The sequence below is a fragment of the Arvicanthis niloticus genome, chromosome 12, assembly GCF_011762505.2.
Source record: "Arvicanthis niloticus isolate mArvNil1 chromosome 12, mArvNil1.pat.X, whole genome shotgun sequence".
Classification (NCBI taxonomy): Eukaryota; Metazoa; Chordata; class Mammalia; order Rodentia; family Muridae; genus Arvicanthis; species Arvicanthis niloticus.
Window position 1 is genome coordinate 74,955,005 of NC_047669.1, and position 25,800 is coordinate 74,980,804.

General features: G+C 48.7%; 1 protein-coding gene across 7 annotated transcripts; it reads right to left on the reverse strand.

The window, feature by feature from the left end:
• Positions 1 to 1,151: 1,151 nt before the first annotated feature.
• Positions 1,152 to 22,826, reverse strand: Setd4 (SET domain containing 4). 7 transcript variants are annotated; one of them, XM_076943165.1, is made up of 11 exons: positions 22,752 to 22,826; positions 20,863 to 21,020; positions 18,418 to 18,513; positions 15,593 to 15,630; positions 9,113 to 9,201; positions 7,628 to 8,057; positions 6,685 to 6,859; positions 6,324 to 6,405; positions 5,079 to 5,159; positions 2,892 to 3,015; positions 1,152 to 1,376 (listed from the first exon to the last, which is right to left on the reverse strand). In XM_076943165.1, exons 2-11 carry the CDS (start codon positions 20,927 to 20,929, stop codon positions 1,242 to 1,244), a joined length of 1,317 nt encoding a protein of 438 aa, XP_076799280.1. In that variant the 5' UTR covers positions 20,930 to 21,020; positions 22,752 to 22,826; the 3' UTR covers positions 1,152 to 1,241. The 7 variants fall into 7 exon arrangements, 6 of the variants coding, with proteins under 6 accessions (XP_076799280.1, XP_034371740.1, XP_034371742.1 ...); XM_034515849.2 differs by lacking the exon at positions 22,752 to 22,826 and adding an exon at positions 22,373 to 22,632; XR_013113667.1 differs by lacking the exon at positions 22,752 to 22,826 and adding an exon at positions 22,373 to 22,632 and having other exon boundaries at positions 1,354 to 1,376; positions 2,892 to 4,916.
• Between the last annotated feature and the right edge of the window lie 2,974 nt (positions 22,827 to 25,800).

Consider the following 25,800-nt stretch of genomic DNA (forward strand, 5'->3'; position numbering starts at 1 on the left):
GGGGCTCCGTGGTGAGAGAGTGCACCCTCTGTGGAAGAAAGGACACCAAGGGGAGTGAGGACTCTGGGCAGCAGCAATGACTGCCTGAGAAAGCCAAGCCTCCGTTAGTCTTCATTCCATTACTCAGTTGGGGAGAGTCCTCAAAGGTCACAGACTGCTCAAAATCCCTGCCCCTTTTCCTTAACCCTAAGTCTTAAGGGAGAAAGTCTTAAGACAAAACAGACACAGGGCAAAATGTGGCTTTAGTTGTCCTGGACTGAACTGTAACTGTACTGGGGGTGTCGGCAGTTGCCTAGGGGATTGCCAAGTTCGCTCCCTGGAATGAACACAGATCTGAACCACCAGGAAAAACTAGAGGCCAGGCTAGAGAGAACAGTAGTCAGTTACACACTGGGGATGGGAGAAACCTGAGGCCAGATGCTCCCTTAGTGATGCTGCGTGGGTATTTTACAGGCCCTGGGTCCTCATCCATCCTCGATGGATCCTAATGCCTGCCTTCCTGCCTTTCTCCTCCCAGAGTGTCTGGGAACAAGGGGCCACCATCAGGACACTTGCTGTAAGCCAGCTTTAGAGTCATGAATAAACGGGGTCTGCATCCCCATACAGAAAGGGCACACAGGAAAGGACCTGTGTGGCTCACAGTCCTTCCCTGCCTCTGGCTTGCAGAAGGCCACCAGCATGCTGTCCTCAGGAAGACCTCCAGGACTCCCCTCCTTGAGAAGGCCCCTCAACACTCCCCTCAGTGACTACACAGGGAAGGCCTGAGCAATCAAGCTGTGACCCAACACTGCCAACCTCTGCCACACTGTCACCACAGGCACCGGGCCCCAACTTGTCCCGTTAGCCAACAGCACCTGTGAGGCTTACAGTTTACTTCTTGACAGCCAGGGGTTGTCCTGAAATGGAAGACCAGGAAATCCCTCCGGCTTCCCACTCTGCAGTCCGTCACCGACACCCACTCCTTCCCACTGATGTCTGTTCACAGAGACTGCATGTCTGTCCATGGCTCCTCACTGCCTAGAAGCCACCTCTGCTCCCTGTGCTGGGCTGGGAACATGGAGAAGCTGGTCACAGTTCACTGGTATAAGGGAAGCAGGGGAAGAAACACTAAACATGTCACCGTTTAATAGAAACCGTCCAAAGCCTGCAAATGATTTCACAGAAAAGTCTGTTTATTCCAACCTCAGTAGAAATGCAGCCGGTACGCCCTCCATAGGAGGGAATCACGTGATCCCGGGAGATCAGGAAAAGGGGGCTAGTAAACTACTCAGGATCTCAGCAGAGGCCTGGAGAATCCTCAGCTCTTCCATCCGCAAAGCTTCCACCAAAGCGAGCTGACTTATCAGCGACACTTTCCCTTCCTTCATGTCAGAAACCTGCAAGTTATTTTTAAATTTTTAATAAAATAGAAATGTATTATAAGATTTACCATGTAAACTGCTTTGAGGCAGTCAGTAGCCGTAGGGCTACTCCCTGCCTCCACCCCTACCCCACGTAGGGGAACCACCCTACCCCAGCCCCATGTGGAATAATCACCCCATCCCACCCCCATGTGGGATAAGCACGGCTACAATTCACTCCAGATTACTTGTGCAGTCCAAACTCTCTAAGGATGAATGTGTGAGCCAGCTGCCACCCCCACACACAAGCCCTGGGAATTGCCGGCTCTGGGGAATCTGTGTGGACAACACCTGTCCTTTTATATTTTTATTTTCACAGCATAAAAGTACATTAAAATTTTAATTCTAACAATCACATATCTTATAAATGATTTATAATTAAAACAAAAAAATTATAAAATTAAAACACACATAGAAAAAATACTTGAAATGCTATATTACTAAGAAACCAGGCAATGACTTCTATCTACTAAAGCATGAGGCAAAAACTAAGAATCAACCCAAGTACCCAGTGATGAATGAACAAAGAAAATATTAATGTATTCACACATGGGTACAGTCCGAAACAGAACCAAGGGCTGGTGACGGAGCTCGGGTTTGGAGCATGTGCCTAGGTGTCAGGCCCTGGGTTTCGATCCCAATGTCACAAAAAAGGGATGGGGAGCAGGAGACCCTATTTGTGACATCAGGAACAAGCCAGGAGGACACAAAGTTAAGTGAAATAAACCAGAGCCTCCGTGTTCTTTCTGTCGACTGCAGAAAGAACGGTGGACACCACGTGAATGGAGGCGAGCTTAGCCAGGAGAAGAGAGCTCTCTGGACAGCAGCATGTGACCACAATTAGAAACAAGACACACAGTGTACACCAAACATGCTGTAAGAACCCTCAGCATAAAAAAGCGAGGTGGGTAATGCTGTTCTTGGCGAAGCAATTCCACAAGGTGTGCATGTATGTATCAAAGCATCACTGTGTGTCATACACTATATATAACGCTTGCAGTGGGGTGTGCTGGCCACGCACGCACACGCAGCGGCCAGTGGGGTGTGCTGGCCACGCATGCACACGCAGCGGCCAGTGGGGTGTGCTGAGCCCCTGTTTCTCGTGCTGCCCTCTACTGCTTTAATCGAGGTCTCTCACTTAACCTGGAACTCCCCTCTTGGATAGGCAGGAACAGTGAGCCTTCATAACTGTCCTGGTTCCACCTAACTCCATCGGTCTCTGTCTATCCCCAACCCCAGGCACAGCACACAGGCTGCCATCCCAGCTTGTACGTCAGTGCTGGGATCTGAACTCGGGTGCTCACACTTGCACAGCGTATCACCATCTCCCCGGCACCACTTACCTAACTTTTAAAATGTCAATCTGTTAACACAGTCACATAGAGATTATAAAACATTAGCTCACTGGAGATTCTCAAGACCTCCCTAACAGCATGCATGGTAAGTAGCACAGGACTGAGATCGTGTGCCCAGCAGCATCAGGAAGCACACCTTGTGCAGCACAGCATGCGTCTCCTCGATGAAATCAGAGCATAGTTTCTGGGCCACACCCAAACTCATCTTCTCATTTGTATCGGAGATTACTTCACCAAGGAGCACCTTCTTCCAGCATGCACTAGAACCGAAATGTTCAGTAAGTTCCTCTCAGCAGGTCCCCAGGTTACCTGAGAGAGCACTCACTCTGCAACACGACACACAGCATGTCCCTGTTCTGCCTGAGCACAGTGAAGCTCGTCTCCTAACCCTATGACATCATTCAGCTCCTGAGTGGAAGCCACCAGCACAGAGGAAGAAAGAGGAGCCAACAGTGAATGAGGGCCAGCTACTCTGCTCCTTGCCAGCAGTGACTGGATCTACTTTCATGGCAATCCTGGGTCTGGTGTACAAATAACTGGAGCCACACCCACCAGCTACAGGGGCACAAGAGGCAGAGAAACACAGAACAGGAAGGCCAGGCTCTGGCAAACAGCCAGAAGACTCAGCAGCTGAGGCACTGTATGCCTTTAAGGGAAAGTTTTTCCTAAAAGGTGACAACCAAGAACACAGCTCACTGCCAAATGCCCTCCAAATGGCAGAGTCTGCAGCCATGCCATTCTCTACACCCAGGTGAGTCACTTATGCTGCCTTGGCTTGCAGAGGTGAAAGCTTTGCGAGAAGATGAAGCCAGTGTTCTGCAGTCAAAAGACCACAGGACTGTCAAGTCAGCAACCAGGAGCCAAAGGTTTCAAAGCTAGAAGGGGGTCAATGCTAAGTCCCTCTACTTGGAAGAAGGGTGAAGGAGCCACTGGAAGCAGGAAATCTGGGTGTGCATGGAAGTGGCTTAGAAGAGGGAGGTCAGACGGCTGCCAAATATGCAAATCCAGAGTATACAGGCAGACAGACAGTCCCAACAGGACACCTCAGGTAATAGGGGAACATCCGCTTCAAAGCTGATAGCTCAAAAGTCAGGATGTGACGTAATACACAAGAAAGCCAAGGGTTACACTGTACTTGAGTGTGTCATCTAGAATGAATATCTAATTTAATCTTCATAATTCCCTACAAATAAATCACGCCATTCCATTCAAAGAAAACAAAACTGGGAAAATAAAGGTCTTAGTCACAAGGCAAAGCAGAGAGGCAAAGGTGGCCATACACACCCATCAGCCAGAACCCGCCATGTCACTCACATCAGTGAACCTAAGGGAAAACTACTCTGGGGTGACCTCTGCAAGCACTGGCTGCTTTAGCCCGAAAAGGATGCGCACACACCTCGTTCCCACAGGGTCCACACGGAGCAAGTGAACAGTGAATGACTGTTCAAAGGGAAGAGGGAGGAGGAAGACAAGAACCCGAGGAGCCACGCCATTCCTACCCTCATGCTGTGCGCCAGGCTGACCACAGACAGTCCTGGGCTCTCTAGGGAACAACACAAGGAGGGAGGCACACTATGCTATTCTGTCATGGGCAATTATTTTTTAAAAAACTAATTCCCATGTAAGTGACCCTGCCTGGTGCAAATCTGTGCTGTCCAAGAGTCAACTATATTTCTGGTATTAAGACCAGGGAGAAACTTTCCAGAGGCAACGGTGAGAAATGCTTGTACAGACAGCAGGCATCACAAGTCAGCGCCGTGCTGAGATGGTTCATCCGCCCACTGGACACTTGCCCAGCATACGAGCAGCAGCAAGGTAGAAGCTGTGTTCTAACCAATCCTGGGCCTGGAGGAGCCCCTGTGCTGACCAGAGCACAGCCATGCAGGCTGACAGGCAGCTCTGGGACGTGACTGGCAGCCCTAACCCCTTAGAAAGGTTAAGGAGCCTGAGCAAGACGAACGTCTACACTGGGGTTCTTCTACCCCACTCCTCTCACAGAGAAGGCCTTCAGCAGGGCTGGTTAGGACACGGTAGGACAGGGCGTGGTTAGGGGTTTGCTTACCACAGGAAATGCCCACCCACTCACGGGTGTACCTCTGGACAGTGCTCAGTGCTGACAGTACTCACTCAGAACAGTATGCACAGATCACCAGGGGGAAACCTGGACAGAGTGGCAAGTTCTCAGAGCCATGAACTCTGGAAGGCTAAGGCCACTCAAAGCAGCAGGGCACAGTCCGCTCCTTCCCTTTAAATGCCAGCCTCCCAAACCCCTTCAATTTTACCAAGAAGCAGACACAGCTTGTATATAATGGGGGAAACTTACAAGTGCTCGGCTTCCAGACACAACAACTTGAGAGCCGTGAGCAACCTCCAAGATGGTCCATCCCATCCAAACGTCAAATTTCTACAGGAGCAAAGCAGGCAACACCAATGTGTCATTTAGAAATGACTCCATGCAAACAACTAAGGAACCTAGCAGTGGCTTTGAACAGGTACATTGTTAGGTCACCTCTACACAGGGGCAAGAAAATCAGGCTGCGGCTACTATGAATGAAGCTGGGTTAACAACAGTCTCTGTGTGGTCCATTCCACACAAGTGGAATCTGCTCTGACTATTCTGGGCTATGGTACTAGTTGATGTCAACTTGACACAAGAAAGAGTCACGGGAAAGGAGGGAGCCTCAGCGGAGGAAAGGCCTCCCTAAGATCCAGCTGCAGAGCTTTTCTTCATTAATGAACAATGGGGGAGGGTCCAGCCCACTGTGGGTGGAGTCATCCCTGGGCAGGTGGTCCTCCTTTCCAAAAGAAAGCAGGCTGAGCAAGCCATGAGGAGCAAACCAGTAAGCAGCACCCCTCCATGGCCTCTGATCAGCTCCTGCTCCAGGCTCCCACCCTGCTTGAGTTCCTGTCCTCACTGTGATGTGGAAGTGTAAGCCGAATAAACTCTTTCCTCCCAGACTTGCTTTTGGTCATGGTTTTTTATCACAGCACTAGTAACCCTAAGACAAGGTTAAAAGCCATTTCCAATCAAGTTCAGCAAGACATTGAACTTGGTTTAGGGGACAACAGCGAGAGGCCTGGTAACTACATCACACATTTACAGTGAGATGAACTTGGAGAGGACTAGTTATCCCAGAGAGCAAACACAGCCACTGTCACTATATACACAAAACCTGACTTTATCCAGAGAAGACGACGTGAAAGGGTAAGTGTGGGAATCTGGTGTGGCTCGCTGCCCCTGATGTGTACCCTAATGCAGCTGATGGGTTCTGCTAAATATCAGCACAGCCTATGACAGCCTATGACAGCGCAGCACCACCCCAGCTGACCCCGGCCTAGACCATACACACGACTGTTCCAAGCTTGACTCTCACATTCCCAAGCTAGTGTCTTCCAACCTGTGAGTGTCTAGAACAACAAGCACAACTTTACTACAGTCTAAGAGCTTAACAAATACCCACCCATCAGCAATACAGAGGCAGGAGAATCACACCTACAGAAACCAGAGCCAGGAGTAGTCCCATGGAAATTTCCTAAAGGGATAATTTCCAGACAGAAAAACACTTACCCTGTAAAGCCATGATCCTTCAAAATGGCTATCTTCTTGTGGACCTGCTTCTCTGCTGGTGGGAGGTACTTAACCAGCCTCTCTACATTGAGGAGAGAAAACCATCAGATATTCAGGATGTAATCCAGATAAAGCACATGCCCCCTCTCCTTCAGCTCTCTTTCCCTCACATTAGCCATCCAGGACAACAAGACTGTCTCCTAATTCACACCAAATGTCCTCTCTTGGGCAACTCACTGAGATCTCAGGTCCCTGAAAAGCTGTGAGCTTTCCAAAGCAGGCTCTGCCTGAGAAAAGTGACTGTTGTCTATGAGGGCTCTTCCCATTACAATAGGAAATAACTGTTATCGGGCAGTCCCACCTCCTGAGACAGGAACGCAGGCGTGAGGATTTTGGGAGGACACAAAGCCATACTCCAGGAGCAGCCGATGGTTATCATGGGGGCCGTAGCAGATGAACACCTCCTGGTGCTTCCTACAGCGTGAGGCTGTTCTAATCTCATAGCACCTGGTCTTCTCATTGAATGCTGCTTTTACCTACAGGGGAAGGGTATAAGATTCCTCTTTTTAACACAGGTCTAAAAGGCTCACCAAGTCACCATGGTAACCTCAGTCTGAGGCAGTGTGATGTGCTTGCAATGAGTATCTCACGGACAGACAGAGAACAGGCTGCACTTCAGCCTGTTCCCTCCTTCATCTCGCCTTTATCCAGGTGAGGGAGGAACTTCAGTCACGGGTTCTGAAAATGGCCAAGCGTGACATCTGACAGGAGTTGACCTGTCACAAACAGCCTAAGGGAAGAAACTATGGCAGTAGGAAGACCCACTAGTTGTCAGCAGCTGCAAAGGCTTCACCAACTGTGTGGCCTTGATCAGGGGTTTTTTTATGTGTTTAGTCTTTTAAGGCAATAAAGGTCTGTTGTAGCTCAGGACCCTCAGGCTCCCACCAACTATGGCTGTGGTTTTCTATGGTCATCTATAAAATCACTCAGCTACAAACGTTCACAAACACAGCAATAAAATCTAAGTGAGGCTGCTAGGGACTGAGTCCCTCTGTCCAGCCTCAGCCTTCTATGCACCCAATGTCACTGCCTGGGTCAGTGAAAGGCAGCACTCAGCACAGGGGCTGTAGGCCTGGAGGGCAGCGCAGTGCAGACGCACAGCAGAGGGGAGCATGGAGGCCAGTGGCCCGGCACATCTATCTGAAGCAGGTTACACCTCCACAACCATGCCGTCCTTGACTCAGAACCGTTGTCTCTACGTGGCGGGGATTCTGTAACAACAGGATTCCATGCCAGCCTCTCACCTGGACATGTGGGCTGTGATTCAGCAGATCCAGGAACGGAGCAAGTGCACACGTGTCTGGCTCTGCGGAAAGGCACTCCTGCCTCCTGGACCTCAGGTACACAGCTCTGGTGTTCACTGTGCACCAGGCCCACAGGAAGGCGCGGTAGCTGAAAACGCTGTCCACAGACTCTGCAAACAGAGGCTGCAGGGTAGAGAAGAAACCTCTGGAGGAGGCAAACAGGTCCTGCACTCGGGCTCGCTGCTCTTCCGCCTTCACCTTTAAAGGTCCAGGAAGAAGATCTATCACTTCTGGCTCCAAACACACCGGGCAGGTGTATGACTTGGGCAAAATGTTCAGGTAAGACTTCCAGAGGGACTGACTGCCTGCGTGCTTTTCTGAGACTAAAAACGTACACAAGGCCAGCACAGGAGACACAGGAGGCTTCCACCTTGTAAAATGAGAAGACAAATCGGAGGAATTAAAATGTGGACTCCAACAGTGTAATTTGCCTCAGAGGGGCTGTGTTCGAGCTGGCAACTGTCCACCCAAGACACAGGCATCTTCCCAAGGGTTTTGCCTCTCCAGAGCAGCCACTTCTATGGTTAGTCAGTGAGATTCACTTTGGTTTAAAAAACAAACAAACAAACAAACAAACAAACAACTTGTTTCCAGCCCGGTTCTAGCTTCTGGGGTTTACTAAACAGTGCCACCGAGACAGAACTGTGGGGTCCTCACGCCTCTGTTCCTCTAATACAAACTATGCAGTTGCCGAATAATGACTCAGTTCAGTCCCGATGGCACAGAGACTCAGGAACATTACTCTCTACAGCCCCAATTCCCGAGTTACCACACACTCACTGTACCAGCAATCTGAGTGACTCAGAGAATAAGGACCAGAGCATCCTCACCTCTGCAAAGGCACACAGAAGGTGGGGGGTGTCATAGAGAGCCAGGGAACGGCGTAGCCACTTGGGTTAAGGATCAGCACCATCTTTGAACCCAATGTAGAAACAATTTCTGCTGAGACTCTCCCTCACTCTGTCCTCAGGGATGCTCCAAAATCAAGGCTCACCACCTTGTGCCCAGAGCATGGCTCTCAGCCTACAGCACCTGCCCTCCTCCATTCCTACCCAAAGCTCTTCCTAACGTCAAATCCGCTCAAAGTTGAAGAAGCCACGCTGGTATAATACGGTGAACCTGGGACAGTGAACTAGCATCTGCCAGGCTTTCTAGGGTAGAAGGAAACAGTCACACTGTTGTCATGGACACCATCCCATTCCACACTTACTTTCTAGTAAATAGAGGACAGGGTTCACACCACATCCCAGGCAGCCTAGAAAACCTTAGAAATACAGTTCACACGGAACTAAGAACAAACTTGGAAGAGGATAAACTTTCAATCATACTAAGTATGTCTTGGCTAGCCAAGAGCTGGGTCCTCACGCCCTGTGCTGCAGATGGCACGACACTGACAGGCACCAGGTACAAAGTGTGGTCACTTACTTCTTAATGTAGGGCCCTATGGAGCTTCGAATCACAGTGTCCGTGGTGAGCAGACAGCTCTCAGGCAGTGAGATAATCACCTGGCCCTCCTTGCCAAAGAGAAAGTAGAGTTTAGGACACCTCAGCTTTGCAAATGACCTGAGACTAAGGTCTGTAAGCACCGAATCCCATCATTATACACCAAGAGCCCCGGAGTGCAGACAGTGCAGTTCTGGCTAGCAACTCTTCAGAGAGAAGCACAGACTGTACTAGGGCCACTCATGTGATAGATTTCAATCAAGAATCTGTGGAAGTAAAACCTCTGCTTTACCAGGACAATCAATGATGATTAGCATGGGCTTAAAGGTTAGCTCTGATAGCACAAGACCAGCATCATGGAGATAAAATCTTCTGGGGGCACTTCCTCGGGGTCAGCACACAGAAGCTGGGTCCAGTGGGGTGCACTCCCTAGGGGTCAGCACACAGAAGCTGGGGTCCAGTGGGGGGCGCTCCCACGGGGTCAGCACACAGAAGCTGGGGTCCAGTGGGGGGCGCTCCCACGGGGTCAGCACACAGAAGCTGGGGTCCAGTGGGGGGCGCTCCCTCGGGGTCAGCACACAGAAGCTGGGGTCCAGTGGGGGGCGCTCCCTCGGGGTCAGCACACAGAAGCTGGGGTCCAGTGGGGGGCGCTCCCTCGGGGTCAGCACACAGAAGCTGGGTCCAGTGGGGTGCACTCCCTCGGGGTCAGCACACAGAAGCTGGGGTCCAGTGGGGGGCACTCCCACGGGGTCAGCACACAGAAGCTGGGGTCCAGTGGGGGGCGCTCCCATGGGGTCAGCACACAGAAGCTGGGGTCCAGTGGGGGGCGCTCCCTCGGGGTCAGCACACAGAAGCTGGGGTCCAGTGGGGGGCGCTCCCTTGGGGTCAGCACACAGAAGCTGGGGTCCAGTGGGGGGCGCTCCCTCGGGGTCAGCACACAGAAGCTGGGGTCCAGTGGGGGGCGCTCCCTCGGGTCAGCACACAGAAGCTGGGGTCCAGTGGGGGGCGCTCCCACGGGGTCAGCACACAGAAGCTGGGGTCCAGTGGGGGGCGCTCCCTCGGGGTCAGCACACAGAAGCTGGGGTCCAGTGGGGGGCGCTCCCTCGGGTCAGCACACAGAAGCTGGGGTCCAGTGGGGGGCACTCCCACGGGGTCAGCACACAGAAGCTGGGGTCCAGTGGGGGGCGCTCCCTCGGGGTCAGCACACAGAAGCTGGGGTCCAGTGGGGGGCGCTCCCTCGGGGTCAGCACACAGAAGCTGGGGTCCAGTGGGGGGCGCTCCCTCGGGGTCAGCACACAGAAGCTGGGGTCCAGTGGGGGGCGCTCCCTCGGGTCAGCACACAGAAGCTGGGGTCCAGTGGGGGGCACTCCCAACGGGGTCAGCACACAGAAGCTGGGGTCCAGTGGGGGCCGCTCCCTCGGGGTCAGCACACAGAAGCTGGGGTCCAGTGGGGGTGCTCCCTTGGGGTCAGCACACAGAAGCTGGGGTCCAGTGGGGGGCGCTCCCTCGGGTCAGCACACAGAAGCTGGGGTCCAGTGGGGAAACCAAGGCTGCACCTCAAGATGACAGCAGAACACAGTAAACAATATGTAAGTGTCTGAAGGCATGAAGGGATCATGAAGAACAGCGAAGCTTGGCACTGAGACCCAGGAGAGGCCACTGGTGAAGGTGCAGCCTCTGTTGCAACGGAAATGCCAGGACTGAAGAGCCATGAAGAGAAACTGAGGTTTGGCAATGTCAGAGGCCAGGGGAGGCCACTGGTGAAGGTGCAGCCTCAACTGTGGAGGAGATGCCAGGCCCATGAGCTGACCACGAAGGACAGCAGCAGGAGTAGAGCAGAGCTGGCCTCTGCCTACAGGGCAAGCTGTGTGTGTTATGGATGGCAGGGCCCAGAAGATCTGGAGTGAGCCCCAGGTGCCAGACAAGAAGCTACAGAATAGGAGGCGCAGTGCAGGACTCAGGTTTTGATTAAGCATGATGTGTCCTAGGCCTTGGTTCTTCTCTTTTGGAGAAAGAAAGCATTTAACTTGTTTTTCTAAGTCTCAAAAATTCTGTTTATTGTAACAAATATTCTATGGCATTCAACAGAACTCGGAATCTCTTTGAAACAGGTTAAATCTATAAAAGTAAACCAGCCAGCATAAAGAACTTTTACAAAGAAAAAGAATTCAAACCACCAAAAGATACACTATATATATTCACAACAAATATAAAAACAGAAGCCAACGGAAAAAGACAACTAAGTAACAGATGTACGAACTCTCAGGGTCTGTCCACATTCTCCTTTCCTTACTGCACACCTCAAATACGTCTGAGGAGTCAGAACAGTCTTGTAAGACTTACTCAGAATGTAAATAAATTATGAAAATGTGTTCAAATGTCTTACAAATAACATTAACAAAGATGGTCTCAGCACTGTGCCTTGCTTCAGCCTACTCCTCAGCCCTGCAGCACACGGACGCCTGCAGACTTTCTCTCAAACTGTGCCCCACTTTACTACGATCTCTACAAGTGTTACCCGAGGGAAAAGAAAGAACTTAGCATCATGCGTAAAGTCCCTCAGCTCATTAACTCAAATTACACATCATTGCCATATTTGATAATCCACCTTTTCGAGTGTCATTCCAAATGACAGTCTACCTCAGTGAGGTTTCTAATGTGTAGTAGAAATGTTCATTCACCTCTTGCGTGACGAGTTATTTCCTTGAGTGGATTTTTCCTGAACAGAGCTGCTCCAGGGAAGGATCATTTCTTACCTAAAGTGTCCAGACCCCAAAAGAAACTCTATTATTGTCTGTGAAAAGACAGAAATACCAAGTAATCTGAAGGGCTTGTTTATTTAATTACTTATTTTTGAGCCTGGGTCTCTCTATGTAGCTAGCCCTGGCTGGCCTAAAACTCACTCTGTGGGCCAGACTGGCTTTTAACTTCTAGATTCACCTGCCTCTGTCTCCATAAGGGTGTGCACCACCAAACCTAGCCTTAAGCTTCCTGAACTTGTCATTACAAACACTATCATCCTTCACAGAAAAGCAACACTGAACTAAGAATGTTCTCAGCAACTCAGAGCTCCTGGACACTAAGTTCAGCTTTGGCAGGCCACATTCCTCACGGGTGTGCCAGCTCTGAAGACCAATCTTGCAGTGGTTCCTCACATCCTCATAAAAAGCTCCAGTTCCTTGTGAATGAGCCAAGGGTAACACTTCTTCATTCCACAGCATCTGTACTTGGAATTCTTTACCAGTGTTAGCATTCTCACAGTGGGAAAGCACACACATTAGGTCTGAGGCATAAGGTCTGTGACCAGGGAAGTTGTGAAGGACTCAATGCTCACAATTACAAGCTGTTGGGCTGTCTTTTCCCAGAGCATTGAAAGAAGGGTCTGCACCTGAGCAAACTGGAGAATGCCTGGAGAAGCCTTTGCTTCTGCTCAGCTGCTGAGTCCAAGGGCTGCAAGGTGTCCTTAGGCAGGGAGCAGCTGGATGGGCTAGTAACCGCTGCACATTATTTAAATACCCCAGCACCTCTGCATTGTCTGTGTGGAGACAGCAGGCCAGGGAGGTCCAGTACCTTTAACTGGCAGGTCTAACAGACATTTGAAAAGCTGCCTAAGTCTCATTTAAATTGTCTACTGGCTTTGGAAAGCATCTGCATTTAATAAACTGTGTGTGCTGCATTACAGATCCAGTCGTAAAGGCCTGCACCTGCTAAAGAGCCGTAGCGTTCCTTCCACTTCAGTGAACATCTTCTCATAGAGACCAAAGAACCTCATCATTTGCCATTCATTCTTGGAGAGCCACCCTCCCTATCTGTGACATCGGGTGACAGGAGGCCCATGAGGAGGTGCTACCATGGCTCTTGCCACACAGGGAGCTGCTGTGCAGAAGTGCTTGGAGGGGTGCCCGGCCACAGCAGGCATGGTTCCCCCAGCAAGAGGTTTGTAGAGCAGCCAGGCTCAGGGCCAGCTGTCACATGACATGGTCCTGCCATCCTTCTCCAGCAGCCATCCAGCCCTCTCCTCACAGCCTGGCGCCCTGCCCACCCCACCCCTGCCTCTGCAGCCACCTCAGCTTATGGACCTGCTTCACAGCGGGGCACCAGGGCGCCACAGTGGATGAGGATGACCACAAGCTCCAGGTCCAGTCAAGGCTCCACAGGGTAAGGGACACCAGAGACAAGATGACATCTTTGTGGAGCGTCTTCATGCCCAGAGTAGAGGCTGAACACCAAGGCCAGAGTCCCTGCACTCAAGGAGAAAAGCAGGCAAGGCCGAGAGGCAGCCGGGAATGGGAACACATGCCTGGAGGTGATATCTTAACCTGACTTCGAACTTTTAAAGTTTCAAGGCTGTGACTGTTGTACTTCAGTTTATACCATGGCATTAACATGAGATCTTGGGGATAATCAGGCAAGGAGAGTTATGGGTTAATGACGACATATTTTTGTGTAAGGCTGAGAAAGGGCTCAACTATACTGGTTAATTTTTGTCAGATTAAAACAAACTGAAGTTACACGGGCCAAGGAGGCCTGCACTGAGAGACTGCCTCCATCAGACTGGCCTGTGGGCATATGGGTGGGACACTTCCTACTGTGGTGGTGCCACCCCTGGACAGGCTGTACAACAAAGCAGGCTGAGCAAGCCAGGAAAACCAAGACCCTAGAAAGCAGCACTCCTCCATGGTCTCTGCTTCAGTTCCTGGCTTCAGGTTCCAGCAAACACTCCTGCCCTGACTTCCCTATGTGATGTACAATAACTCAGGCCTCCGCAAGCTGCTTCTGGTAAGTCTTTTAGCATAACAGAGAAAGATTTGAACAGGCTCATTATAATATCTATAACTATAATACATATCAAACTATACATTAAAGACCTACATACATCTCACCACACACAGCACACATCTCTTTCAAACAGTTTCATAAAAACACATATTTCAAAGTACACATGGCAGGTGCCACGGCATGAAACAGCACGCCAAAGGTGGAGGTAGGAAGACTGAGAGTTTGAGGCTAGCCTGAGCTACATATTGAATTACAGGCCAGTCTGGGCTACATTTAAAAACACACACACACACACAAACACCTGTCTCAAAAACTGGATGGGAAAGGAAAGAGAAAAGCCATGGTCAGTGTCCACTTCACGGTGTAAGCACATCAACACTGCTGCGAGTGGGCCAGCTTTAGTTCACCTCCCATGCACTGTGGAGCAAAGTCAGTCATGATTAGCATGAAAACCAGAAACACTCAGGGGGCGGAGCGCTGCCTTACGAGCCTGGTGTCCTGAGTTCAGTCCCCAGAACCCGTGTGAGGGCAGAAGGAGAGAAACAACTCCACCGAGCTGCCCTCTGACCCGCACATATGCACTGGCATGTGACCCGCACACATGCAACGTCACAAAACCACACACTAATAATTTATCTTAAAAATGATTTACCTAATAAAAAGTAGAAATACTGTACACTGGCATGATACTGCTTACTAGTACTGAACACTTAAAAGTAGTAATATGATAAATAAAAACAAAAGCATTATAAAATCACAACACAGAAATGCACATTCTTTTGGCTAAACATACATATAGGACTAAGTTTCAACAAATTAAGTTAAGGAATTTAAAAATAAACTTAGGGGCTAGGCTGTAGCTCTGTGGTGCAATGTGTGCTTCGTGTGGGTAAGACCTTGGGTACAAACACCAGCATAAAAATTTTGTTGAAAAATAAGTATATGTGATTTTAAAATAAAGAAATTAATTTGTAACTTTTGAGAACATTGTATACTGGTTAATGTTTTAAAATAGCACAGAAAAAAAACCAAAAAGGGGTCCATGGAGATGACCTATACCACGAATGTCACTCTCCAGGAAGGAAACCAGCTGGAGGCCTGGAGCCAGGCTCTGGACATCATGTTTCCACTCGGACAAGAGCAGCCACTGCCGACATCCCTGACACGATCTAAGCTCTAACGGGCTGTGGCACTCAGTGTACTACTGAAGCTATGTCACGCACAGGGTGCAGGGCGCAGGGAAAAGACAGCACACCCCCGCCCGTGCGGCCACGGGGGGGGGGGGGGGGGGGAGGGTGGCGGGACCATCCTCAGAAAAAGAGGCAGGAAACCTGCACTCCTGCCTTGTTCCCTCATGGAGGCTTAGGGAGTGACAAGGAGCTGGAAGTACACAGGCCCTCTGAGGACAGGTTGTCTGTCCCCTTTATGCTTGTCTAAATGTCATATGAACTGCAATCTGTGTCAGCAGCAGGACTTCAATGTCAGTGACACAGCAAACTCAAGTTTCCTGGGCATAATCCTAAACAAACACACCCATTTGTTAAGTGGGAAAAGGCTACAGATTTGATTCATTTGATGTGAGCTTGTGCATGTGTGCATGTGCACACACACAGATACATGTGTGCACACACACCACGCAGGAGGATCCATCTTGGGCCTCAAAGATAAAGGAAAAGTCCTCACCTGCAATGATGCTTTGCTCATCAGTCCTCTTCCTGTTCCTAGAAGAACCAAAACATGGAGGGTAAATCCTACTGCACCTTGCAGATCCTGGTGACCCCTTACACACTCAACATCTCTCGGCCTCTCCCTCCCAGAGAAGGAAGCAGAAAGCTATTCTGGAAAATGACCTGGCCTCTCTGTGGTTTACATTCCTTGAGTGAAGCCAGGTCTGGTCATGACCTAAGGACCTTGACACAGGACGATGCTCACACTGCTCTCCCAATGGCCAGTGGAGAACTCCATGGAACATAACTTACTGGCCATCCTTTGGCACATGAAAACACAAAGTTAAAGATACTGTGCTTGGCTGGCAATGCAGGTCAGACTCATAAACCAGCAGAGACCTTGACATTCCTGTGATATCATCAGAACCAAAGCAGGTGTTAGTCCTGACGTCCGGAGCCAGGGAAGGGGGGACTCTTACTCACTTAATACTCTTACTTACTTATTCATCTTACTTACTTATTACTGTCTTACAACAGGAGCCAGCACAAAGCATTCCTGTGCTGTACAACTCACACAGAAACACTCGTGTGAGAGGACTGCCCACCGGTCATCTGCCCAGCACTAGACTCACAGTCGTCCTGTTGTCCTCTGGACAACTGTCCAGGGCAACGGTGCAACCCTTCCATGTCACCTTTAAACCCTCTGCCTCCCTCAACACATGCATAGTTCACACTGGCCAAACATTCTGCCCCTATAATACCCTCTTGATGTTCAGCCTGGCAGCTCAGTCACTACATGTGACTGACTCACACGGAGCACCCTCTCAGCCAGAGAGCTGCTTGGGAAGTCATTTACCTACGTTAATTTATTCCAAATGAAGCTACCTGGCGAGCAGAGGGAAGAGCCAACAGCATATGCTCTCAGAGCTATGATCGTAGGCAGCTCGCCCTGTTGTGACCCAGTCCCTTTGGAAAGAAAGCATCTTGGTGCGTTCTGTAGTCACCATCAACCCACCTGTGGCCTTGACTACAGGCACATGTCCATTGTGCACTGCCAAGTTCTGAGAAATTGATTCCAACTAATATCAATTTAACCCCCACAAGAAGCTATCAAATGCCAGAGGAAAATGTTAACCTGCTTCAGCTTAGATGACTGGAAACCCACAAAGCTGCTCCCCCACGGGAGAAAAAGATCCAAACGACCTAAGGAACAGTGTTTGCTGAGGCCCCACCAAGGGCTCCTCTCCTGGAGCCACACGCTACAGAAAAAGTAACCCAACTGGTTGGCTGGGACATGCCTCATCCTCAGAAAACTACTTACTTACTGTGCTCGGGACAACCCCAACTGCATGGTCCCCCAAATCCTACCACCTCAAGGGATGTGGTGGAGCATCCGATCAGTAGGCAGCGCTGTGCATGTGAGGCCTCAGGGGAGGGCTTTCCCTCAGGCCAGGTTCCAGGAAGACCCAAACTTCTGCTAAGCTGATAACGCAGGCTTTTTTAACTTCAAGGCTGACCACTAAGGAAGCTCTTCCTTGGGAGAGGCTATGTCCCCTCCCAGCAGTGTTTAGCTGCCTGTAGTTCTTGTCCAGGGGTGGGACCCACACTTTGCCCCTTCCGTGTTAATGTGTACATTGACATTGCTATTGTTCCAGGCTTGTTTATGCTCCCATCTCCAGGAAAGACTTTCATCACAGACATCCTGGTCTACTAGGGCTTACAGTCCTCCTTCACAGACACAGACTTTGTGAGGTAGATGTCATTGGGGCTCGGCTGCCATGATCTGTCAATCTCTGCACTGTGTCCAGCTGTGTGGTGTTCTGTGGTGGTTTGCTGTGAAGAGCGACCTCTTCCATAAGGGCTGGTAGTTACACTTACATCTGAGGATCTGAAGCTGGGCGCCACAGATGAGAAGAAGACACTCTGCTTATCTCTCTGATTCCAGGTTACCTCAGCCAAGTACCTGCAAATCTCATGCTCACTTCCTTCCCAGCTGAGAAGAATCCCACTGTGTGCACATCCTCGTCACCCGCTCACCTGCTGAAGGACATTTAGGCAGTTTCATCCCCTGGCTATTGTGAATAGAGCATGGGGGCCATGGCTGAGTCCTGTTCTGCGGGGTCCTGTGGACATACGCTAAGTGCTATAGCTCAGTTGTGTGGCAGATTCCCTTTTAGCCTTCTGAGGATTCTCCATGTTGCTACCCAGAGCAGCTGACCCGTCTGCATTCCCGCCAGCAGTAAACAGGGGGCTCTGTTTCTCCTCAAGGTCACCAGCGTTCCTTGCCAGGTGCTTTGTTGCTGTTGGCCATTCTGACTGGGATGAGATGAAATTCAACGTTGTTCTCAATTTGCTTTTCCTCAAGTGCTGATAAAGATGAAAACTTTTTAAGGTTTGTTTACAGATGCTTGGGTTGGGATCACTGGTCCTGCCAGTCCTGTGGGCTCTTTACAGGCTGCTCAAATGATGGCCCTCAAGGTGCAGAAGACGTATATCTTTCCTCATTATTTTCCCTTTTTTTTTAAATTTATTTATATGTTTTGAGACAAGGTCGCATTACACAGCCCTGGCTTCCCTGGAATTCACAGAGACTGGCCTACCTCTGCCTGCCAAGTGCCCAGGATCAAAGGCCTGCACTGTCACACCAGGCCCATGGCTTCATTTTATTTTATCTTTCTCCTTCTGCACATCTATTTTTTTTCTCATTGTCATTTCTTTCCACGGACCACCTCTCTTTGGACAGTCAGGTAAAGTACACGCCAACAGTGACAAATGAAGCCCAACTTACAGCAACAGATGTGTTTCCGGAAATGACACCCCCTCCTTTCCGGTGACTCTCACCTGGAAAGCTGGCGGGTACTAAGCCTGTGTCTTCAAACTTCCTTTCTTTCAGCCATTTTCTTAGCTCTATAAATTCAGATCTGTAGCTCTCATTCACTGGTTGGGAGAGAAGAGGATACAGCACAGTTAACACCACGGGATCAGCAGGCCAGCATATCAAGGGTATAAATCTGTTGAAACAGGTCAGACAGGCAGATCACAAAGGGAACAAATCTCTCTAAAAATGAAAATGATACAGCTAAACAGAAAAGCCATTTACTAACCGATTACTTCAATGCATGCACCAAAACAGTTGATAAAATCTAGTATCGGTCTGGTAAACATTACCAACAAACGAAGACAGTTTCCTAACTTCCATACCCAGATAAATAACATGAAACAGAAAACACAGGGGCAGGACGGGACAGGAGTAGGACAGGATGGGGTGGGCGGGGCAAGGTTGGGCAGGGCAGGGTACTGCAGGGGAGCTACAGCCCAGGCTAGAATGTCTGTAGCCATATGTTCCAGTCCCAGCATTGCCATTCAACCACATCAACAGTGAAAGCTAAGTGACCTCCTCCTCGGATCAGGGGCAAGACAAGGCATAGTAACTATTTAACCAGAATGACAGCAGAAATAAATAAAAACATCAAATAGGGAAAAAAAAGAAAAATTATTTTCAGAAGACGTAAGTACAATCATGGAATATCTAACAAGGCTACCAAAACAGCTACTGAAACGACAAATGAGTTTAGCAAATAAGATACAAATCAATACCTAAATAATTGTATTTCTGCATACTAGTAATAACCAAAAATTCAAAAATGTCATTAATATGAAATTCTTAACAGACTCAAATATATATATATATATATATATATATATATATATATATATATATATATATCACTGCTAAAAACAAGGGAAAAACCATAAATACGACTTCTAAATTTTATATTTCTTATTGTTGTATGTTGAAGCTCTCGTGATATTTGGAAATGGAGCCTGAAGTGTGTAACTGGGGTTAAAATGACCAGGGTGGCCATTCCATGATGGGACTGGCGGCCTTCTGAGAAGGATAGTTCTCAGTGGTACAGCAGGCACTTACCATGCATGAGGCACAGATCTGACTGCCAGCACCCTTCCCAACAAAAGTAAAGAACACAGATTTCCTTGCCACATGAGGACAGGGTGAGAACCAAGCTAGCCCCAAACCAGGCAGACAGCACTTTCCAGGAACCAAGTTATCCAGACCTTGATGTTATATTTCTCAACCTTTCTACCACAAGTTGTTTTGTTTAAGCTAGCCGGTACATGCCATTCGGTGAAGGTAGCCCACGCTCAAACCTAAACAAACAGATTCTGATCAAGATGGATGAACACGGCATGGTGGCACACACCTTTATCCCCAACACTTGGGAGACAGGAGGACCAGGAGTTCAAGGCTAGCTTCAGCTACTAGTAAACTCAGGACTTGGGCTACAGTGAGACCATGGTTCAAACTAGTAAAGAATGGATGGTTAAGATTTGAAACTATCAATATGGTAGTAACTGGGTGTATGTGTACACTTATTTAGTAAGCTAGGCATGATGGCCCACACCTTTAACCCCAGCACTCGGGAGACAGAGGCAGGCAGGAATCTGTGAGTCTGAGGCTAGCTTGATCTATATAATGAGTAGAAGCAGAGTCAGGGATACATAGTGAAACTCTGTCTCCAAAAATATATAAAAATATATATAGTGAAGGGATGGAGAGATAGACGGCTCAGTGACTGAGAGCACTGACTGCCCTTCCAGAGGCCCCGGATTCAATTCCCAGCACCCACATGGCAGCTTCACAACTGTCTGTAACTACAGTTCCAGGGGACCCAACACCTTAGCACAGACATACACACAGGCAAAACACCAATGTACATAAAATAAAAATAAATTAATTTAAAAAGTATATAGTGGAAAAAACAATTAGAAATTAAAATACCAATCTCATATAAAACACTAAAGGAGAAACAGAAAAACAAAAAGCAGATATTCAACAAAGAGAAAACAAGACAAAAGATGGCAGATACACAAAATCCATGAAAAGGCAGAGTCCACCAGGCCAAGGACAAGACCAAAGTATTTCGTGCCATTGATCAGAGACACTAATATTCAGAGAGAGAGAGCAGAGCAGAGGGATGGACAGACAGAAGTAGAATCCCAGGGAAGAGCCACAGAGAATAGACTGCAAACAGTGGGTAAAGCACATTCATCCTCTCACTGCATGTAGGGACGTCATCAACAAGTGTCCCTTAGGAATCACTCTCTTTGAACAATGTTCTGAGGAGCACCTGTAAGCAGACCCCCCTCCACACTGTGTGAGCAGACCCCCCTCCACACTGTGTGAGCAGACCCCCCTCCACACTGTGAGCAGACCCCCCTCCACCCTGTGTGAGCAGACCCCCCTCCACCCTGTGTGAGCAGCTGTACCTCCTCTTGAGCCAGAGCTTCTCCTTTGCCTCCTGACCCTCTCTGTTCTTCCTCTGCGTCTCTGCATGCCAACCCCAGAGCCTGTGTCTTGTTCAACTGAGAATAATGAGAGGCTCAGCCTTACTCTCCAGCTGGACGAGAATCAAAGACCTTGGTACCTTTGAATATACAAATACTTACTTTGGTGAATGTTTTCAGGATTTTTAAATATATATTTATTTATTTATTTATTTTGCGTATACATGAGTACACTGTAGTTGTCTTCACACACATCAGAAGAGGGCATTGGATCCCATTACAGATGGTTGTGAGCCACCATGTAGGTGCTGGGAATTGAACTCAGGACCTCTGGAAGAGCAATCAGTGTTCTTAACTGTTGAGCAATCTCTCCAGCCCCATGTTTTTGTTTTAAAAAAAAAAAATTATTTTCTTAAAAGCTTTGAACACCAAATATTTTAACCAGTGTTCAATTGGGATCCCCGAAGTAACAGGTCCCCATTATGGGGATGGGGGTGGGAGGCTCTAAAACAGTGGTTCTCAACCTGTGGGTCACAACCCCTTTGGGGTCACCTATTAGCTATTCTTCATATCAGATACATACACTATGATACATAGCAAAAATGCAGTTATGAAATAGCAAAATGATTTTGTGGCTGGGGTCAGTATATCATCAGGGATTGTATTTAAGGATAGCAGCATCAGGAAGGTTGAGAATCACTGCTCCAAAAAGAGCAAAGCCATCTGGAGGCCCTACTGACTAAACTCTCAGAGCTGATCTCCTAGACATACCCGTGCTTAAGACACAGCTCAGGGGTGAGGTCACGGTGCACATACAGTGTACAGAAGATGAAGGCAAACATCCATGCACATAAAATAATAATGAATACAAAAAATACACGGTCATTGTGAAGCACCCATCAGCTCACAAGACTTAGAAAAACTAAGCCCCACCCAGTGTAGACATTGGATCTAAAGGTCAGCTTAATTAAATGGGCATTTGCAGTAGGCTGAAGAGAGCACAGACCAAAGATGACCAGAAGACATAAAATGACTCCTCCATCCCACATCAGCTCTCAAAAAGGAAAGCTCCAGGCAACAGACAACAGTGTAGACCAACTGTAGAAAATAACAACAGAAACAAACACAAGCGTTCTTGGAAGGCACATGCTAACATTTAAAACTATACACGAAATACTGAGTAAAACTAAAGTTGAAGAAAACCCTAATTTAAAAGATGGGAGGGGCAGCTGGAGAGATGGCTCGGTGGTTAAGAGAGCCTTGGGCTCCTGCAGAAGATCAGGGTTCAGTTCCTAGCACCCACATGTGTAACTCCACTGCTGGGGGGTCCAATGTCCTCTTCTAGCCTCCCAGTATGGATGTGGTGCGCAGACATATATGCAGGCAATAGCTATATACATAAGATAAACCCTTTGGGGTCCTGCCTCTGAGCAAAAACAATCGAGAGCAGAAAAGGACCGCCCGCCAAGCCGCCCAGGCAGTTTTAATCTACCTCGCCGGGAAGACTTGCTTTACGAGCCAGTCTGGAGCCCACGTGTGGTGCCCAAGGACGCGCAGTTCTACCGCAGCCCTGTGCCCTGCTCGCCACCGGGGCCCCAGTGATGATCACACGTCACAGCACCGCGCCGCTCTCAATCCCGGACAAACCCGGTATCACTCCACACCACCCGCAGCAGCTAACAAACTCGGGTCTCCGGGGCGCACACCACGCCTGCGCAGTAGTCGCTCCTGTCTTGACTTCCGGTCTGGGAGAGGTTACTCGCTCGCACAGGAAATTGAGGTCCGGAGCCACACAGAATTCAGAAATGGCAACGGAATTCCGTTCGCGTTACCCAGGCAACGCCAGGTCCACCGGAAGTGCTCCTGCTTACCTTAGGAACCGCGACGAAGCGGGTGGGCCGACGCAGACTGCTCCCCTAGCAACGGAGAAAGCAGCAGCGTGCGGCGAGCCTGCGCCTCTGCCTCGCGCATGCGCAGTTCCCAGGCCTTCAGCCCTACACGCCTGTAGCATAATTACTGATCCGTACTCAGAAGAGCCAACAGAAGTCTTTCCTCACCAAGTCCTGTCTTCCTCCGACTTCTGCCCCCTCCATCAGGCTGGCTTACCTGGTCCCCACCTTGCCCTGCCCTCCAGCTGCCAGGACCCAGGCGTTCCATTATCCCTGACAGCCTGTCCCTGCCTTTCCTCTCATCCACTATGAAGGTGTTTCTGTCTTATCCCAAGACTGTTACTGGAGTAGTAGGGTCAAAGTAAAAGTAAGAATTAGGCTTATAGGAAGAAATGAAAGACGAGAATTTAGACGCCCTTAAACAGCGAAGAGCAAGCTTTATTCAGAGAAGTGGGTTATCTAGTTCTAGCCATGCATGTCGCGAACCAAGCACAGGACTCTGTCACATAAAGACCAGAAGTCAAGAAAAGGCACGTTTCATGCTTTAAGCTGGGGTTTTTTGTAGCAAAGGACGTGAAAGGGAGAAAGGGAGCTAGCTAGAAACAGAAAGACGAAGTTAGCTGGTTTTTGACACTACAGCGTCTGTTTTTACAACCACTGGCGTAGGTATCAGCTGGTTTTTATTACTGTAATCTCCAAATAGCTAAGTTTGAATTCGATTTCAGGGTCTTAATTTTTGGGGGGCAGGGGGTTTAATTCCAGATCCTTTATATGTAAATGATAGGAAGTGACATCTGTCTGGCTACTTCCTGCTGGCAGCATCATTTTCTAGGGTTTTGATCTAGGATGACTCTAAAAGAAGTACAATTTTGACTTTGACGTGTGTGATGGACTGAGTGATGTCAGTGAAATGATGCAAGAGAAATTTCTGTTATTAAAAAAAAAAGGGGGGCTGAAGAGATGGTTCAGCGGTTAAGAGCACTGACTGCTCTTCAAGAGGACTGAGTTCAATTCCCAGCAACTACATGGTGGCTCACAACCATCTGTAATGGGATCTGATGCCCACTTCTGGTGTGTCTGAAGACAACATACTGATATACATAAAATAAAGAAAGCTTAAAAAAAAATGTTAGGGCTAGGTACACACCTTTAATCCCAGCACTCTGGAGGCAGAGGCAGGCGTATCTCTGTGAGTTTGTTGTCAGCCTGGTCTACATAGCAAATTCCAAGACAGCCAGGGTTACACAGAGAAACACTGTCTCTGGAGAAGATGAATCAAAAAAAAAAAAAAAGGTTAAAAGGCAAAAGGGTAAAGGATAGGGGGATAAAGAGGAAAGGCGTGAGAACAGGGAGGAGCCAGGGTGGAAGGGGCACTGGATTTTCAGTACCTGGTCCCTGAGCCACCTTTGATTGCTTGGTGTAAAGATGGCATGGCTCCTTGAGGCAAGTGTAGACCCCTCTGTGGGATGTAGTGAGGAGGTCAATCCCCCACCATGGTGGCAGAGTCAAGTTCATCTTGAATGGCTTTGATCTGATCTGAAATGTCTTTAACAGATTGAGGCAGTTTCTACTGGAAGGTGCAGTGAGCCTACAAGGATCAGGAGGCCCCTACCTTGGTTCCCGAACCCCTCACAGTCCTAACTGCCATTCATTATGCTCTTCTGCAGCTTGCTTTTTTAAGACAGCAGGACCTTCACAACTCTCAGGGTCCTTATACACCACGAACTACTCCTGAGTGGCTCTTGTACTGAAATAATTCAATGAACATCTGTCTCACTCCAGCAACAGAAGAAAGTACCTGGTGGTATGGAAATTGCAGACCAAACAGTCACTGGTATAAAAGAGAAAACCACAAACTGCTTTTATCCTGTATGACAAAGCAGTTGTCAAGATCATGCAGGGTATGACTTCACCTATGTAACACCGATGAGCATCAAGGAGAATGGAGGGGTGTCTGCTCAAAGAAGACTAACAAGAAGGATCCTGGTGCTTTGTGTCTTGACTGTGATGGCAGTGAGGAGCCGACAGAAGGTGGCTATCATCCTTGGAGCCATCTTGAGCCATATACCCTGACAAGAGACTTGATTACATTAGCCTACAACAGCTGAGCACACTCTGATAACATCTTGTTTTAGATACCCAGGATCTTCCCTTGGGTGTGTGAGACTTAAAGGTGTGTGACTTAAAGTCCTGACTTAAAGGCGTGGCTTAGAAGTGAGACATACAAAAGGCGAGAGGTAGACAGAAGAAATTATTATTAAGTATTAGGCACTTGGAATAGGCACTTGAGACTCAAGACAGACAATTATTATTAGGTATTAGGCACTTGGCACTTGGAGGAAGAACTTGGAATTAGGTAGTAGGCACTTGAGACTTTAGACAGGCAGCTAGGGATTATGCACTTAGCACTTGAGACTAGAACTTGGAACTTGGAACTTGGAGGCACTAGGGACTAGGAACTAGGGACTAGGAACTCAAGACTTGGGACTTGGAAAGAAGAAGAGAGACTGAAGAATAAACGGGATTGAATCACACTCTGTCTAGTCTCTATTCTTTGCGTCCATCCTCACTCTCTCTCTTGCTGAACCCTGACCCGCAGACCGGAGCAGCTTGGGGCAGTGCAGGCTCTAACAGTTTAGCCCCCAAGGCTTTTGGCAGTGCAGGTTCCAATATTGATAGAGCAGTCTGAAACATTTTGGCCCCCAAACGTGGGGCAGCTTGGGCTGCAACAGATGGCTACCAAACCTAAAATACCAATGAAATCACATAGAATAAATAAATTTACCTGAGATCAAAAAAGAGAGGTCTGAATAGAATTGGAAGCTTGTCTTGCTGTTGATACGTGATATTTTACTATAGTTTTGAAAATGTGTATAATTTCAGTATTTCTTAAAATTGCATGTGAGTCTCTAAGTACCTCCATAAAAATGTCAGGTGATGGGTGCTGGGGACCTCAGCAGTTCAGAGCACTGCTTACTCTGATGCCTAGCAGCCACATGGCAGCTCACAACTTTGTATGACTCTAGTCTGT

What these genes read in the sequence shown, in the direction of transcription:
- Setd4 (XM_076943165.1), bottom strand. Translation starts at nt 20,929, where the DNA reads ATGCAGAGACGCAGAGGAAGAACAGAGAGGGTCAGGAGGCAAAGGAGA. An exon ending in AAGCTCTGGCTCAAGAGGAG is followed by an intron (nt 18,514 to 20,862) that starts GTACAGCTGCTC and finishes TCTCCCAACCAG; the next exon opens with TGAATGAGAGCTACAGATCT. An exon ending in AAGGATCATGGCTTTACAGG is followed by an intron (nt 5,160 to 6,323) that starts GTAAGTGTTTTT and finishes TTGCTCCTGTAG; the next exon opens with AAATTTGACGTTTGGATGGG.